The sequence below is a fragment of the Sturnus vulgaris genome, chromosome 3 (assembly GCF_052056855.1).
Source record: "Sturnus vulgaris isolate bStuVul1 chromosome 3, bStuVul1.hap1, whole genome shotgun sequence".
In the NCBI taxonomy this organism is placed as follows: Eukaryota; Metazoa; Chordata; class Aves; order Passeriformes; family Sturnidae; genus Sturnus; species Sturnus vulgaris.
In genome coordinates, this window is record NC_142245.1 from 58,717,454 (window position 1) to 58,736,074 (window position 18,621).

At 46.1% G+C, this 18,621-nt stretch overlaps 1 protein-coding gene across 1 annotated transcript in view; it reads left to right on the forward strand.

Moving 5' to 3' along the window:
* The first annotated feature begins 446 nt into the window (after window positions 1-446).
* Window positions 447-18,621, forward strand: part of FNDC1 (fibronectin type III domain containing 1) — a 60,819-nt gene continuing 42,644 nt past the window's right edge. Inside the window, exon 1 of the mRNA XM_014874274.2 lies at window positions 447-549. Coding sequence (XP_014729760.2) covers window positions 477-549 — 73 coding nt within the window. The 5' untranslated portion in view covers window positions 447-476. The remainder of the gene's footprint in view (window positions 550-18,621) is intronic.

Consider the following 18,621-nt stretch of genomic DNA (forward strand, 5'->3'; position numbering starts at 1 on the left):
GGTGTAGAAAGTTTTGTGTAGTGAACCCTATGCCCACGCAGGACTGAATGCCCATCGCAGCTAGGAGAACTCGGCGCCACAAGGGGAGAAGACGGAAGGCAGCACGAGAGCGGGTGTAGCACGCGTGGGCCAGCTGAAATTCCCCTGGATGGCGAGGGGCAAGCTCGGAGTTCGTCGCCTCCTGGGGGAGATGTTTCCCGAAGGAGCCAGGTGCGCGCACGCCAAGGCAGGGGATGCTGCGGGCACGGGCGGCCGGGGCGGGCGGGCCGGGGCGCCGGGCGGGCCGGGGCCGCGGGGGGCGGAGGGCCGGCTCTCGCCTCCGCGGGGCCGCCCCGCTGCAGTGTCCCGGCAGCCCGGGAGGAGGAGACGGCGGGGCGCGCAGGCAGCAGCGGGGCAGCCCCGCCGAGACGATCGCCGGGCGGGCGGCAGCTCCGCGCCCCGCCGCTCCCGCCGCCCGCGCCCCGCGCCCCGGCCCCATGGCGGGGCCCGCCGGCCCCTGGGCCGCCCTGCTGCTGCTGCTGGCCGCCCTGCTGGCCGCCGCCCTGCCAGGTACGGGGAGCTGCGCGGCGTGAGGCTGCCGTCCCACGCGTGTCCTGCCCGGCGTGGGGCGCGGAGGTGCCGCGGGGCGGGGGGCTCGGGGGCGACGCGGTGATGGGGACGGATGCCCGGCGGCGCCGCTCTCTGCCCCGCCCGGCACGGGACAGCGCTGTGGTGGCACCGCGGGCACAGCCCGGCCGAACCCCTGTCCCGGCACCTGCCGCTGTCCCCTGTGTGTGCGGTGCCACCCGCGGTGGGAACGGAGGGGCACCTGAGCGGGGAGGGGAGCTGCAAAGCCGGGCAAGCCTCGGCACCGAGGGTCACCCGGCTCTCGGAGTTAGCCCGCTGCGGCTCTGCTGCGCTTCGGGCAGCTCCGGAGCGCAGGGCTGCAGCCGACAAGGACGCTCGTGGCCAGGCGTGAGCAGGTGGCACCGGAGGGTGACAGCCTCCCGCTTGCCTTCAGCCCGTGGATGCCTTTTCCCCCCTGGAACCGCCTGCTGGTCCCATCGTCCTATCTGGGCTCTGCTGAGGAGCCCCGCTGGCGTGGTTAGCGGCACTGACCAGCAGCTCAGCGCTGCATCTCCCCGGGAAGTCGGGAGAGATCCCTCTTTTCATCCTTGCCGTCGGAGTCCTGTGGATCGAACCCTGTACCACCCTTGGCGAGGCTGGCGCTGCTGTCAGAGCTCCCCGGGCCCGCAGGCTCAGGTTTAAGGTGCTCTGGAGGTGGCGTTGTGGGAGGCAGTGGCAGGTCTGCCCTGTCCTTTCCCTTGTGGAAGCAGTGTACGACACTGCAGCCCTCGCGGCACTTTTTGTACCGCAGGCAATGCTGAACCGAATCTCCTCAGCTTGTGGCCACAAGATCTGCACCAGAGCACGGCTAAAGAGGGGGTATAGACACACATACAGAGGCATTTCAGCGCCAGATTGTATCTGTTGGGGTTACAGTAGCCAGAGCGGCACAGAGACACTTGCCCCCAGGCTCCGGATGTGGTGGCTGTCCCACCCGAGTCGCAGAGGAGCCAGCCAAGGACGATAGCATCCTCCCCAGCCCTCCCTGCAGCTCTGGCTGTGCGGCAGAGCCCGGGATTTCATGTCACCCGTGGCTTCTGGTGAGTTTTAGAGCTAAACAACTAGAAAGGAATGATCTGCTTAACCTGAACTGTAGTTTCTCTGCAAGTTGCTGTGCTCATCCAAGTTAAGCTTGGGATCGCACTCCTGGAAGCGGTTTTATAATAGTGCTCCCTTGTGGCAGAGCTAAATGGAGGGGGAACTGGATCTCTGGGTCTGCCTGCTGGCAAGTGAGAGGAGGAGGGAAGGGAGCAGAGGAATTTGTGTTCTGCTAGTGAGGGAAACATTGTGAGAAATGTCATAGCCTCTGAGAAATATTGTTAGCTGTTGAGTGCGTGTGGGCTCCTGCTTCCCTGTGTAATGTCTAAAGTGATTTTTGGAGATTCTGATACCTCACTAAAATTTTTGCATGTAAGATCCATATAGTCTTTTCTTGTTTGCAGTCCCACATTAATGTGCTGTAAAAATTAGGCCAATTTCTGAACAAACCCAAATGTGTTGGCATAGTGCTGCACAGAGCTCTGCGTGCTTCCCAGCTACGGAACTCTGGAGCACACCAAAACCTGCTGGAGTGGGAATACTGCACTGTTAACCCCAGAGTGCTTGGACAGGACTGGATGTGGGCTGCATGTGTGTTCCCTGTCCTTCTCCAGTCTAGAGAATAGTTTATAAGCTACTAACACAGGCTGTGTCAGGACAAGCAAGTGCAGTTTCAGGCAGGAGAGCTGGCGGGTTCTGGAGTTCCTTCTCAGGGGGTAAAAGCCATTGCTGAGCATTTTTGCTGCACTTGGTCCTGCTTTCTCACACTCTAGCTGTGTTTGAAATGGTCCTGCTGACCAGCTTTGCTGCATATGCTCTGTCTAGGGGACCTATCCCAAACTCACTCTGCACTTTGGAGCCTGTGAGACAGGGAGGCTGCCGTGGCTCAGCAGACAGGCTCCAATGAAGAAAGAGCCCTTCAGTTTTTGTCTGGGAAAGATTTTTCGCCAGTAAGGGTCTGGCATTGGGCTGGTGCTGTCATTGACTGTGTTCTGTTTATCAAAATAGCAAGTCAGTGTGGGGCCAGTGCCCAGGATTGTTGGGCAGTCCTCGGGCCAAGAAAGCGTAAGAGAAGGGTGTTGTGCTGGAGCCAACTTAGGGGGCAGATCCTATTTGTGTATTGCCAGGAGCAATTTGTTGCTTGCTGCCAGATCCCATGTGTGGAAGAATGGATACTGACTACAGAAAACAGTAGTCACCCACCCATCCTATTAGCTTAGACAAACAGTATTCAAGAACCACCTGCAGCCAGTGGGAGAAATTTGGGTGAAACATTAAGAGGCTATGCTCAGAGCAAGAGCCTTTCTGACAGCAGCACTAACTCTCATTTTCCTTCCTTGTCTAGACTGTCTGACATAAACAGAGAAAGCAGAAGGTTCTCCAAGGGAATTTTCCACTTCATTTAGCTCTAAGGAATGTATCTTCTCAGTTATTTAGGACAGTGCTGTAATGGTCTTAACTGTATAGCTCTGTACCAGCCTCTGGGTGTGTCAGATGTATGAAAGCTCCTGTGCCGTCCAAGTCTGTGATTCCAGCTCTTCAGACGGCACATGGTCTGATTTTGGCTGGACGTGGGGTTAAGAAGATGCTTTCAGAAGCTGATCTATACAGAAAGAAATTAGAGGGGGAACTGAGTAGATGATGCAGCAAGACAAAGACACACCAGCAGGGGGAATGGGATCTTGCATCTATGATCCAGTGTGTTTAGTGAGCATTCAGTTGCCCAAAAATATAGCTCAGGCACATTCAGTGGTCATATTTCCTACGCAGGACACTGAAATGTGACTTCTACGTTCTCCAAGTAACTTAGGTTGGACTTTATATCTGCTTCACTTTGTGTGCAGCTGTCTGCAGGTGGGCTGTTGTCTTCACATGAAGGAAGCATAGCAGTATTTCTACCAGGCTCAGTTTCTGGTGCATGTCTAGGACCCATGGTTTCTCTAGCTGGGAGTTATGTAACACATCTCCATCTGTCACTGCTCAGGAGTGTGGCTAAGTTGTCATTGAGATGTGCTGGCACCAGGCATTAGATCTCTTAAATGTATGCTGTTGGAGCTCAAGTATAATCAGGACTGGAACCTCTTCCTAACCGAAGACCTCTAGAGTGAACCTGTGTTTAGTAGCTTGGGTGGGATCCCAAATATGCAAAAAAAATTCAGCCAAATCAACACTTTTTTTTCCCTTAGATTTTTTTCCTTAGATTTGAAGTGTCAGGATCTGCTTATCTTGTTTAACCTGAGTTACCTGTCTTCATAAATTAGTATTCCTTTACTCCCCACTTTGCCTGCCCAAGCAAACCATAGCTAGGTGCATGCACATATCATGGGAACATTTACCTTTTGTTATGCTTTCTGCTGGGAAAGAGAAAGGAGCATGGATGATAGGCATGTTTCCCACAGACTGCTAATGCACTAAGCAGGAGAAGTGGTCACTTCCCCAGAAGAAATGGTGTGGACATTGATGTGCTCCATGCTGTTAATTTCTCCCCCAAGCTGCAGGTGTACCACACTTTTGTGCAGCCTTGAGAGGGTTCTCCCAGCCCTGCAGACTCTGTACTGATCCTTCAGGCAGGTGTCACCACTCCTTATTGTCTTTTACTACCCCTGAAATTGCCACGTGTCATTTCTCTTTTACAGCTCCCTAAAGCAGCAACATTTTCACTGTTGTGCTGCACTGCACGATTGTTTTTATTCCTTTAAACGCACATGAAATTTAATTCACTTGGAACTATGAATGTTTTCATTATTCCCCAAGATGAGAAAGATGGCTTCATCTCTGCAGCTAGTGCCCCTGCCCAGCACGAGAGGGAGGGATGAGCAGCTGGGTTGTGAGGCAGTGAAATCCAGAGGAGTGCAGCCGACACTGAAGCTGGGGAGATCCCTTTCCTCTGGCCCATGAGAAGCCGAAGTATTTTGCTTCCATGTGTGCTGAGAACTTGCATTTTGGCTATGTTTGCACTAACATCATAGCCCCTGAGAAGTGGCATGGCTTACATTTTCAGGTCAGTAGAGGAGTGATGGGTGTCTTGAAGAAATGTGAGGTTGTCTGAAGGATCCTTTGCTGTGCATGACCCAATAGCAAGCCTTTGAAATCATGTTTTCATTTTCTTATATGTTTGCTATACCGCTGCTTATTCTGCTGCACTGTTGGCTGCAAAACCTACAGTCTGTGTTGAATGTTCACAAGCTGACATGCCAAAATAAGCACTGCCAAGATCAAGACAGTGGCTTAAATTGCACAAGATTCAAAGAAAACCAAGAACTGCTGAGATCTTCTGCTTTGCTGTCTGTTCTCTGAGTCTCGGGACACACGTTCCTTAACTTTCCTCCACACCCTGGATGCCTAGGGATTTAGAGGGGCGGTGTCCTGCATCTCCTTGCCTCTTACCAAAGAGGCATTTAGACCAGCAGGATTTTGCACAGCCCTTGTACCTGGCTAGATTGACTATGGACACTCTGATCCCGGCTCTCACATTTATTCTTACTTGAGGCACCAGCAGCTTTTGCCTGCAGCACCTCTGTAGTTGGAGTCATTTCCGTTGGGGGATGTACAAGCACCTGGAAAGTGTCTGCTTTCCCTTGTTCCTCTTTAAACTTTAGGCAAGCTTGTAATGAAAAATAACGTTTTCCACAGTGTAGCACATGGTTGAGTGCTTAACTGCTATGCCAGTAGCAGAGTTAACAAGAGCGACATCAAACAGCATTTACACAGTGTCCCCTTCATTGCATGATCTTGATTTGCCTGGGGAGATGAGAGCTTGTGCTGACAGCTCATTTGCTTCTGGTCCCCAGCAAGACCTGTGCAGGCTGCTGAGCTCCCTCTGCTCCTCTCTGCTGAATGGGACCTGGTACCCCCCTCTCTCCAGACCTCTTGTCCTATGTCCTGCCCTCCTAAGGCACATGGCTGCTGGGTCACGTAGCTCTGGAAATGGCAAATTCCCCATCTCAGTTCCCTGGAACTGCTGTCTGGGATGTCATGTAAAGTCTTTTCTCCTACTCAAAGTTTCTGCAAATGTGTGTTTAAACTTCAGCATGTTTTGTACTGTTCACAGCACTTTGAGGATGGTTAAAATCTCTCTGGGTTAAATTATGCCTTTCTCAAGCAGCAGTCACTGTACCTTACTCTCACTGAACTTGTAACCTCTGTCCCACTGTTAGCTCTTCATAAATGACATCTGTGCAGTGGGACAGAGCAGCTTTTCCCACGTGCCAGGTTGGGTTGTGTACCCTGGCTGTGACACATCTCTGAGCTGTGGGGAGGGCAGAGACACACATTTCAGTGCCTCTGAAATCAGCCGGCATGTATCTCCATTTTGGCATGCTTGCATGTGGCAGGTCTGTATTTAAAGCAAATAGTCTTAAGGAGTGGAGAAGCAAGGAAAAGTGGAAGAAAGACCCAAGACATGTAGAAATTGTGTGCTCTAAATAGAGAGCTTTTCCTAAACAAAGAGAAATTGTTAGTTACATCAAATGTAATACTGAAATCCAGTGGTAAGGAAGGCAGTCCAAGCTTCTCCTCATCCTGGAAGAGCATATAAAATGTACATCCAAATTTAACTATGTACACATTAAAAAGTGGTCTGGAGAAGTGTGCATTTTAAATCATCCCTCTTCAGTGAGTAACTGAGTCATGAAATCAGTTCTTCATTAAACAGAGTAAATTACTCTTTGAGGACTGTGGACTGTGTTCATATTTCACAGTTCCAGTGCAGCTATTCCACTATTACATAGTTATTAAGTCCTCTTGGGCATCCTGCAATGGTCCTGGTTCCAGCAAATCTTTCCGACTGTTGTATTCTTCCTGAGCTAAACTGATTATTTTTCCATTGGAGGAGTTGGTTGTTCTTAATATATACATTTCTTGTAAAATAAATACTCTTCAAATGGTTATTTGTCATGTTTACTGTAGAGTTGACTGCAATATTTTGGCTGAAACTTATTTTTGGGAAAAAGTGCAGGACTGCTGAAGCTGGAATGTTAGTGTTTCCATGTCCGTAAAAAAAAAAAAAAAAAAGAAGACAGAAATAAGAGAAATTGAATGGCCAGTGTAATTTGTTTTGGTATTCTGTTATGAAGTGCTTAATCCCTTCTTTCAGAGTGGTGTCCTTGGAAGGCTGTACAGAAGGGTTTAGCTGGCATCGGGGAAAAACTACGGAGTGTGCTTTAAAATTTCTGCAATGGAAAACAGCAAAACTGGCAAAACATGCTACCATGACTGGAATCTTGTGGTACCCAGAGACCAGCCCAGGCCCTGCCACCTGCCTGGCCAGCCCTCTCAGAGGCCCTGGATGCTCCTGCTGCTGAGGGAGGGGAGTGTGGGAGCAGCACCCAGTTCCCAACCCTAGGACCCATCCCACAGCCTGAGAAGTAGCCAGGCTTCATGTTTTCACCCCAGGAAGACAGTGTTTAATTTTGCCTTTGCTGCTGAGAGGGGCACGTGTTGGGGCACATCTGAGAGCTCTGCAGGACACAGGCTGTAGCCAGATAGATGGGGAGCTGGATTTAGGTGCTGTAACTCCTGCTGGGTAGCATCTTGCTTCATGTGGCAGCCCCATGGAAGTATCTAACAGCATCGGAATCTGTCCCTGCATAAGTAACTGAGCTGCACTTTCACATAGTCTGCATGTCTTTCCCTTTCATCACCTTTTGAAGCCATGCCGAGCTTGGTGGCATAATTGTGTGCTCTTTAGCACAGGATGCATTGCAGATGGTCCTCAGCTCCTGCTCCAAGAGGCTGCAGCAGTGAGGGCTTGCTGCACTTGGCAGGAGTGGGTGCTCTGGGTTATGTGTTTGCAGCCTTGCATCAGCTGAGCTTCGTGTCAGCCTCTGTCCCAGCTGTGCCTTTGGGTTGATGTTTCAGTTCTCCCAAAGCAGAGGTGCTAGTAACAATTTAAAACCGAATGGCAGTGATGGAAATGCTCCATTTGGCTTTACTGGTCTGAGACTTCAGGCTGATTTCAGGTTGCATGTATTTTTAATATGTGTATTTGATAAGTGTCTAAGGCTGCGTTAATGGGGAGGTGGGTTGGGGATCACAAGGCCTGGTTTCATTCAAAAGTCTACAACAAACTTTGAAAATGACATCTCACCTTTCCAAGCTCCACTGGCTTTGGCTTAAAAATGTGTTGAATGCTTTTTCCATGCTGCAGTGCTGAAGAACTGCCCAAGCTAAGGCCCTATTCTCTTCTACTTGAAGTTTTCCAAACAAGAAGTAATGACTGATGTCTTGTGAATTGCCCAATTGCCCAAAGCTAAATGTATGCAGAAGGAAAATTACTGTCTTTGCGAAGAAACAAAGCCGTAAGAAAATCAAATTAACCAGAAAAGCACTCTTCTGTGATAGCACAGCAACAGTATTGAAAACCTAGAAAGTCTAAACCTTAAACAGCAATATTAGCAGGCCAAATTTCCATGTTAGATGTGTACAGTGATGTATTACTTTGTTTGCAATGGGATGATTCCTCTGCCAGGGCACAGAGTTCCTTTTCTTCACTCTTAATGGCTACTCTAAGTCAAGCCAGTCCTCCAAGAGCCTGACTACATGTTTAAATGGGAGTCAGGGGACTGAATGCCCAGTGGGCACTGTACATATTTTCATGAAAGCTCTTCCCAGTCAGGTCAGAGCTGCTGGGTTTCAGTCGCTGAGCACAAATTTATTGCCACAAGATGTCTCAGACCATATGTGCTCCTCATCTGCCCAGCAGGTCAACCCCCAGTGCAGGATGTGCCATGCCCCTTGGAAATGCTGATTGCTGAGGGTCAGACACCTCTGCAAACACACTTTCTTTCTTTCCTCTGCAAAAACAGCTGTTTAAATTACCCTCAGGGAGGGATGATTAGTGGTATGAGACATTGTGGGATTCTGGTTGTGTTTGGTATCTCATCATGCAGGTTGGGCTGGAAACCTGCAGCTGATGATGTGACGTGGGAATGGGAATGAGTGTGAAACCTTGGAGGGATGGAAACTGATTTCAAACCACTACTTAAGTGAAATTAATAGAGAAATGGCTTTGAACTGGCTTAAGTCTTTCCTTGTGGTGGTGTCAAGCCAGCTGTCCCATGTTATGCTAGCACAGGGTAGTCAGGCAGGGTGGTGTGGGCACAGCTGTGGGAATGTGTCTGCGAGAGGATGGTGTCCACACTCCCAGTGGGAGTGGAGGGAAGGAACCACTCATGTGTGTGTCAACAGAGGAGAGGGAGAAGGAAGAAAAAACAAGTTTTTTTTTCCTAACACCAGCAGGGGAGAGGAAGGATTCAGCCCAGTGGAGAGAGCTGAAGTGAGAGCTCAGATTACTGATGGACCTCAGGGTCTGGTGGGTGCAAGCATCAGAGTATCTGATGAGTTAGTATGGATGTTTCTGAAACTGGGTGGTGTGTTTGAAGACAGGGGGAATTATTTCCAGCACATGCCTACCATTCTACCTGTTGCTTTCCTCTGGGAGAAGCAAGAGTTTTCTTAGGACTGGACCCTTACAGAACAAGCTGCTAGTAATTGTAGTATGGGCGGCAGAAACAGATCCTATGAATCCAAATATAAGAGCCTCATGAAATTAGACATAGAGTTTGCAAGATTTTTGGCAATATGAAATGAACCATTGGCTTTTTCAGCAGTTGAACATTTGCAAATATATTTTTTTCTCTGCTTGTGCTGTATAAATATATATTTTTAAAACCTTCAAACTTTTGTTATTCTTGCAAGTAGTCCCTATAAAAACTGAGAAGGCAAATAGTGAAACTTCAAAATGTGTTTCAGGAAGCTTTTGAGTAATTTGGGGCCCTTTTGTATGGAAGGAAATCACTGTGTTTCAGGAAGCTTTGCAGCTTCAGCAAAATGTTTGTGCTACTGAATGGTAGCAGATGGCCAACCCACAAAACGGTAGCGAGTTGCTTAAGCTACTTGTAAAATAGTGCAAATTTCCTTGCCTTGCTCTTAGCAGCCAGCCTTGGTTTGAGGGATCCAAGCTTGGACCTTGTCTCTGCTGTTGCTACAGGGCTGCTTCCCTGGCACTGGCCACACAGAACACCCAGATCCAGGCTGCCCATAGCTCTCTTGGGTAACCTGTCCTTGCCATGCAGATCTGGTATAAGCCCTGTGACAGTAGAGGGTACCACTGCCACAGAAGTAAGGGTTGATTTTCATCAAAAGCTCAGGTTTGAAGAGAGGGGGAATTATTGTTCATCACCACATAATTATAGGTCACCAACATTGGTGATGGGTGGGTCAGAGCTCACAAACAAAGCAGGCAGTGCTGGGTGGGTGCTTTGGTATTAGAAAGCTTCATTCCTCTGAACTGCACCATTGCCAGCTTGGTGTCACAGATCACCTAGCAGCAGTCAGAGTGTGTTCTGCATCCATACACCCTTCCACTGCATCCTTCCTTCCAAATCTTCCAAACACTTTGGGTGTTCAAACACCAAACACGAATAGCATAAAATAGGAGTCCGGGTACATTGGTACATAACTCTAGCAGGCTGCTATCTATGGCATGTTGAAGACTCTGGAAGTCCTTCCTGAGATTTGGTCTCCTGATTTTTGCAGAGGCTTTGTTAACAGAAAGGATTGATTTTCTTCCCCAGAGGCTCCTCTTGCTGTACATTCAGGGATATATCTGTGGGGAGAAGCTGCAAGTCTTGAACCTCAACACTGGAGACCAAACCAATGAAGATAGGTGTATTTTCAGTTCTAGATATCTCTGGACTAACCCAAGGAAGATGGCATGAATTCTCTTTTACAAACTTGCACAACTGTGACTGCATCTTTTTTATATGTTGAGATGCTTTTCAAGGTTATTAATTGGATAAAATGTTTGCCAGCTGTCCCAGTTCTTGACAAACCATGATGAGGTGAATCCAAGTGGCTGCTGCCCTGTGTCCCAGTTGTGTCTGCTCAGCTATGATAGAACTGCTTTTAATGTGTGAAACAGCCCAGGGCTTTGCATGAAGACATTGCTTTGAATATGACTGCAGAAAGTTGCTCTTTGGAAAATAAATTAAATAAGAAAGCAATTTATCAGTAATGAAGATCTGTGCCTGTCTGAGCCCAACTCAATACAGAGCTCCTAAGAATAGCAGTCATAGTATTCTCTCCATTTCCCTGGCATGCACTTTATCTAGGATCTATGAGTTTTGCACTTTGGGAGCCTTGGAGGGTGCACCACCAGCTTCCCTTTTAGGGTACAAGCTACATGTGTGCTTTTTGAAAGAACTTTTGCAATAAATAATGTGGAATAAAGTTAGGTAGAAGAATCAGAGAGGGTATTACATCAAGAAATGAATTTTGAGCCACTCTATATTAGAGATAGATGAATAATATTTTAGTGGTTTTTATTTGCATTTCCATTAAGAAGAAACAGAAAGGGCTATGTTATTTTAAGATTTATGTTTTCCAGTCTCTGTAAAGAAACGTAATCTCTGAGAGCTGCTAATGAAAGAGCAGAGACTAATGTTGAGCCTGAGTTTTGTTCTTAGTAAAACTGCACCTTGGGAAACTAACTTTTCTGATTTATAAAAGGCTTTGAAATGTGAAATAAAAACGGACAGTTTTAAATTTTATTTTCCTTCAATGCATGATGAAGCTTGAATTCCTACTCTCTGACTTTGTGAGTCTGAGGCATTTTTGGCAGTTTCGGATGGAAAGTTGAACATGCACTTCAACTAGAGATGGAATGGAAAGACTTTACATAAACATATGAATCTCCAGTAGATTAAAAAATCTGTGCTATTTCACTGGGTAAGGGAGCAAATTTATCTATATTGAGGTGGTTTTGGAGAGAGGTGCAAACCAACCACCCCAAATGTAAGTAGGATGCTTGGGGATGATTTGGTGAAGTCTGTGATATTCATAAAGAAATGAACTAAAAGCAGAGTCACAGCATCCAGATTGCCAATGCTTTGGATTCAAACCCAGTCTTCATTTCAGAAGTATCTTACTGATCATATTTTTCCTTTTCTTTTTTTTTAAATAAGTGGAAATCAGTTTTCTAAAATTTTCAAAATCCTAGATTTCTGAATAACAGTTGAAGCCATTAGGGTTTTTTTACTAGTTATGGCTTAGTTAATGCTTGTTGCTGTGTCCACAAATGACTGATGTAATCCATTTGCTGAGTGTTAAAGTGGCTGAGATTAACAAGTTTTTCAGGGGATGTGAAGGTGACTGAGAGTTGTCACTTTGCTCCCACAGCCTGTCACAAACCAATATAGACTAGGCTATAGGCTACCATTTATCTCCCACTTTGAGGCTGGGCCATGAAACATCCCAGCAACAACAGCTGAGAGAAATTTGGAAGGAAACTGGGTGTTTGGATAGAAATATTTAATTAAAAATACAATTCTCTGATAAAGTTAATAATACAAACAAAGCATGTGAAGCTTTGTGCTTTATGGATGTTGGTAACCACTGCCTGATGAGATTGGAGTGAAAGCAGAAAGAGAACTGTGCTTCCTGCTGTGACTTCCCATAAGCCTAGTCCATATCTTCCATCAAGATAATTACATACAATGTTTTCTTCAGCCTCTGAATGAGCAGGGCCTCATTCTTCACTTGAGTGCTTCTATAACATGCCACTGGTTTTAATGAGATTGCACAGATGTGAAAGGAGAGCAATGGAGTGAAGCTTTGGTTTCATAAGAAATGATGCAGGTGCACAGCATAAAGATGCTGCCATGCTTAAGCTAGCCTCCTAATGAGCAGTGCAATTTTAATAGGTGTTTTCCTTACTGGAGATCTATGGTCATAGCTGTGGGGAGCAGGACAGAGGTTGGCTCACAGAAGCACATGGTCTGGCTCTGACTTGTGTCCCCTGCCAACCCACTTCAAAGCCACCTCAGGCTGTGGGCACAGGGAGAGGGAGCAGTGGTGGAGGGGATGCCTGACAGCCTAGAAACAATACTCTCTCTTTTTTTACTACCTCACCTGTGGGCATCCTTTGAGGTCCAGCTAAAGGGAAATAAGCTGTCTCATTTTCCAGCCTGCATGGAGGTGACAGTAAATGTGAGTGAGCTGCAGTGCAGTAACTCAAACATCCAGGACCCACCTCCAGTCTGTGAGGATGGTGCATGTGTGCAGGTGGAAGTCAGGGATGTCCAAGGGAAGATGTGGCTTCCAAGTATTCAGGATCGTGTTGTGGGCTTCTCTTCTGTGCTGTCTACGTCTCTTAAATGGACAGTGTGTTTTCAATTCCTTCTTTGACAACAAAAATACACACTAAAAAGTAGTATGAGTTAGGTGTCCCCAGTTTTAAAGAAGAAACTAACCAAAATTGTAGGTCTGTTAGCTTTGTGGCAATGTTATGTTTGCTCTTAATTTTCCTGACATGGTTTTGATGTAGTGTGTGTGCTTCATCTTAGTTTGTTAGAAACAAAGAAGTTGCCACAGTTTGTAGTAGATAAAGAACACAAATATGAAAACAAGAACAAAGTGTAGGTGAAAACAATGTGGTGACTACAGTCATGAATATGGGGTGGAAATACACAGATTTTAAAGGAGGAGTTTTATTTCTGACAATGTCTTGCCATGGCATGAGTTGCTTGGTGTGGTGGGTTCATGTTCTAATTTTCTCAAGTAGGTTTCCTTCCAATCACTGAACTTCTGACTAGGGCTAGAGGACAGTCTGTACAAGGATTATCTAGAGAAAAACAAGCTCAGTTCTAACTTTATCCTGTGCTTTTGTCATGTTTGTAATTGCAGTCAGATTAAATTCAGACTGCACCATTTAAAGCAGCCTCAGGCTCTGATTTATCTCAGGGGTTAAGATGTTGTAAGTTGATATTTGTGCCATTTCTATAATCGAATGCCCAGTGAAGCCATGAAATACAGGTTTCATGCACACTAGGAAGAATTTGAGTGTCACAGAAGCTGCTAGTTGAGACAGCCAGGAGTCTCATGAGGCAGTGTGGCATCAGCACTGGGAAACTTCAGGTGCATTTCAGAGGAGAAGCACTAATATTGCCTTTATCCTGTAGATGAGGAGTTGAAGGGGTGTATATGGAATCATTTGGGATCAATGGCTTCATCAGATCCATTGACACCTCAAGCTATTCCTCCTTGCTGATGTAAAAGAAATAGGTGAGCTTTGCTATAAACTTGTTTTTCTGTAAAATCAGTGAGTCCCCCTTCTTGCAAATAAAATTTCCAGTGACAGGCCTGATAAAGCAGAGGTTTCCACTGAAGCCAGGGACCTTTGGGTCAAACTGGAGTACCACAGGCATCCAGTCCCTCCTTACAGTCTTCCATTTTTAAGTTTAGAAAAGGTTAGACTTGAAGCCTGTAAACAAAGATTGAAAGCATTGTTTTAGCATTTGAAACTTAGTCAAATATTATAGATCTGATTTTTATTTGTTATCAAAAACTTAAAGGCTGTAAGCCTAGTTCTGCTGATGATACCACCTAATCCTCTGACTGCTTTCTGGACTCTCAAGGAACAACTGGAGTCAGAATTATGACTCTGTCCTGCATAGGAAGAAAAATCCTTATGTTGTCAGTCATTTTGGCAGTATGTCTGGCTGATACGGATAAGCCATGTAAAAGAGAACAGTCCACCAGAAACAAAATTATTTTCACCAGATGAAGAACTTCTAAGACTTCAAATGTAAGCAAGCTAATATTATCAGGACCTTGAAAGATTCATTGACAAGAATCCCAAAGAAGAATAGACCAATATCAATGTGAGCTAGTGTTAGACAGCCAGGTGGAGGAAATGTATCTAGACGAAGGGATAGTTTGAGTGACAGATTTAAAAGCCACCTTTCAGTGCTGGTTTTGGAGTAGCTGGTTTTAAAAATACTTCCGAAATGGGTCTGCCAAATATTCAACTTTTTCCGTGTTTTACTTATTAGGGAATTGGGAATAATTAAAGTTTTTATGACATACAAAGCACATTCTTCATGCATGCTGCTCCCTTTTATATTAGCGATTGAGGATTTTATTTTAGAAGGGTCATACCCCTACATACTGTGCCTGATTTACAGAATATGCTACATCCATCCATATCCGTCTCACTGCCTGATGTTTGGAAGCTTTCAGGAGGCCTGCTGCTGGAATAGGTTTCATGTTTTGCTCTCCCAGAAGTGGCTGCTGAGTTGAGCAGTGGGCTGTATTTCTCCAGGAACTGAAACAGTGGCCTGATGTAAACCATATGTTTTGGAGCCCAGGCCATGCACATTAGTGTGGGTAGCAACACGGAGCCCCAGGGCCAGAGCTGTGCAGCCAGGAGAGCTTGAAAACCACCTGCTCCGTTCTTCTGGACTGTTAGGGGTTTCTATCCTCTCATTGGACCTAAAGGAGCAATGACTTGATGCCTCTACCTCTGGAGAAGGAGTAGGTTTCAAAATAAGTTGGAGATGAAGTGTGCTACCAAGCTGGGAGCCATGAAGGTTTAAGGTGTGAGAGCAGTGAAGGGCTTTGAATGTAATCTTGAATCAAAGAACTCAAATGCATGTGGTGAGGGATATTTTTAAGTGCTCATGAGATTAATGTCAGTCTCCAAGTGACAATTATAAGTGAAAAATGTATGTTGTAGTGGCACAGCTATGTAAAATAAAGCAAGGGAGCTGTTCTTAAGGCATAGCTGTCCATGGCATCTCTTGAGAAGAATGTGGAAAGAGAAAGATGGAAAATGAAAGTTTTAAAATTATAACAGTGGTGTGCTGGGAGCTGTATGGCTCAGAATGGATGGCTTTTGCTGTTGCAGCTCTGGGCCCAGTTGGAGGAACTGTTTCCATAAGTTTTTGTTGCTTGGTTAATGCATTCTGCAAAGCACAGCTTACTGTTTCTCAGTTCTCCCTTGGCAACTGTCATGATTTTACCCCTTTGTCATGCTGTCTGGAGACACTATCCATGCCTTTGTAGTTGTCATTTTAGAGGGAACCACAGGTGGGCCTTAATCCATCCCTGCATTTCCCTATGTGGTACCTTTGTTACTTTTCTCTGGAAGTCTCAGCTGACAAACCCTTGCCCAGGTATATGCTATGGATGGTTGCACTGATACAAATGATGCTTTTCCATCACCTGCAATGCCTGTTCAAGCAGTGACACCTACAAGGCAGCAGGGTCAGAAGGCAGCTCTGTCCTTGTGGTGACTGAAAGCAGAAGGATGTCCTGCCAAGGAATGTGCACAGTCACATACCTGTTGTCCATACCTCACATGTGCTTGCAGCTTGCTTTGATGCTGGAGTTCTCTGCAGTGCCCATACCTGCCTGGTGAGCAGTATGGTCACTGAGGCTGCCTTGCAGTTTAGAGGTTTTGGCTGTATAAATACACTAGCAGATGTAATGAGCAACATCATGATTAGGGCAAGATACCAAGGGTACAGTCTTCAGGGAGAGCAGACAGACAGTTATAGCCCAACAAGCTAATGAAAAGGAGTTGCCTTGCCCAGCCCAGCCTGTGGGTGAAGCCAGTAGTGTTGAGGGCAGCCCTGTGCCTTTGCCAGCCAGTTTCACCTGCTCTGCCCCATCAACGAACCCCCAAAGCTGTTGTCACTCCACTACTGCCTTTTGTCCAACTCATTGAACGGGCAGGTGTTGGACAACACCCTGGATGGGAACTTGCAGACCAGGGCCATGGCTGCAGTGTGCTCTGACAGCCTTTGTGAGGTTCCAGGCAACCTTTGCACAGTGGTTGGATCACTGGAGAAGCCCAGATGTGAGGCATCCAAAGCCAGTGGGTGTGAGACAGACATAGCCCAGCCTCAGTGGGCTCCCTTCAAAGGTCACTGATGCAGAAGGAAGCCTGTGCATTGATGTCAATGGGAGAATGTGAAGCCCTCAGTAATTCACTGTTGGTTTTTCCTAAGTCGTAATACACGTGTTAATCGTGTAGAGTTACATTCCTGAGTTTGAAAAATGCCCTGGTCCACTGTGCTTAGCATTCAGAGGGCTCTTCAAAGGGAGCACTGGAAACTTCTGTTGACACTGTCAATTTAAAGAATGTCCTCCGGATGCCAGGTAACTCCTCTACAGATGTATAATGAATGGCTGTCCTTAAATCAGACATTACTCTTGGATACTGGTCCTCTGCCCAAAACTCCTGACCAGAGCCCAATGAATTATGGCACAGATTCCATTGTGCTTTGCAGGAGCTAAAGCGTTCCAGTCCCTGCTTTCTGCGCCAAGCAGAAGTGTGTGGAAATGTGCTAAACTTTTTTTTTTTTTTTCTGCAAGAAACAAAGGATTTTTCTGTTGCTTGCCTCTACTGCTTTAACTGATTAACTTATTTCCAGGAGGAGATCTGATGTTGAGTGTATAAATTAATGGCATCACAAGAGTTGATCAGGGAAAAGTTTAACAGTGCCTTTTAAAATGCTAGGGAGCCTACTGACCCAGTAAGCCTCAGGGTGAATTTGTTTTTCCATTTCAGTCCTCCTTTCTCTGGTCATATACTTAGGCTCTTACACGTGTTAAGTGCTGCAGTAGTCTGAAGATCCCTGCTAGAGCTCGTGTTCTGCTCTGTGCCAGGGCAGGTCTGAGGGAAATCACTGAGCCCAGAGTCTTGTGCGTTTGGAGCAGTCAGCACATTGCAGTTCGGAGGGCCACATCAGCACTGTTTGAGCTGGCTCACCCACTGCAGGAAATATCTTTGCAGACTGAACTCTTCTTGGGATGGCCCCAATCCAGCCCTCATTGAAGCTGGTGGAATTGCTCACATTTTCTTAACTGAGCTTGGGTCAAACCATCAATTTAAAAAAATCCAGTAACACTTAGCCAAAGTCACATGGGACATTAATTTTTGGGTGGAAAACAACTATTCTTCTGTGATGTTGTGTTTGTCCTCTTTCTTCTTTTCTTTTCTGCTGATGTGGTTTGGGGATAGCTGTATGGTGACAGGTAACAGTCAGAGTATGTGAAGGTGAGGAGGAGAGCAGCCACACCCCTGTGTGGATTGCTGGATGAAAAATGTGAGATGTTTTCTTTACCCTGTGCTTTTTAGTTATGGTAAAATGACTTTTTTATTTTTCTGTTCACAAATAATCAACAAAGGTTGAAGGCCTTAAGTTGCACAAATTAGCTTACATGCCTGCTTTGCTGGAAAAGCTCTGCTTTCACGTTGTCAAAAACACTGTTTCATAATCTATTTCAAATCGAGTGAAAAAACAAGATGGTGTATCTGAATTGCCCCAACCCTTAAAGCCAATATACAAAATTATTTTCCTACTGGAAGATGGTAAAGCACCATGTGGAAAACAGCACCTCATGGGGCATGAAGAAGAAAGAAGTGATCACATTGCAAAGTATTTTTGAAAATAATAAACATTTTTTTCTGGTGAAGGTCTGGCCATGATACAGCCAGCACATGAGTGTTGCCACATGAGTTTGGGGCTCTACACTCTGACTTCCCTGGTGCTTTCTGCAGGGCTGGCATTCCTCAGTCTTTCTGCACCCCAGGGCAGAATCCTGTCTTGTTTTCACAAGCTGCCCAAAAAGGGCATCTGTAGAGTTGCCTTAGGATGTGTTTGCTATGTGTGTCCTGAATTTGAGTGTTTAAGTGCAACTCAAGCAGTTGCATTTAGGAGTGGACAATACAATAGGTTTTATGAGTATGAATGTTTTACAAAAAGCCTTTCCTCACAAATGGAATTAAATTTAGAATTGCCAGCCAAATAATTAAAGTATAGTGTCTCCTTTTTTCCTGTTCATTGATTAACTATCATTTTTTGCTACAAGTACAGCTAACCTCTTCATGGAGGTAGGGCTTGGCTGTTTATGGAAATGCATAATATACAGAGTGTTTCTCAAAGAAATAGCTCAGAGATCTAGGAACTGCATCTGGCTGAGGTACTTTTCTAGTCCTGGTGGTGGTTTTGAGTGGAAAAGTGCAGAGTGTCTGTAAACTGAGCAGCTCATCTCTGAAATTGGATTGCAGATTGTCAGTGGTGCAAGGTTCTTACCTCAGAGGATAATTGGTTGAGCTTAGGGAGCAGTTAAGGACTTCTTAAGACAGGAATCTACCTTCTGAGAAGAATAAATGACCTGAGCAGTTCA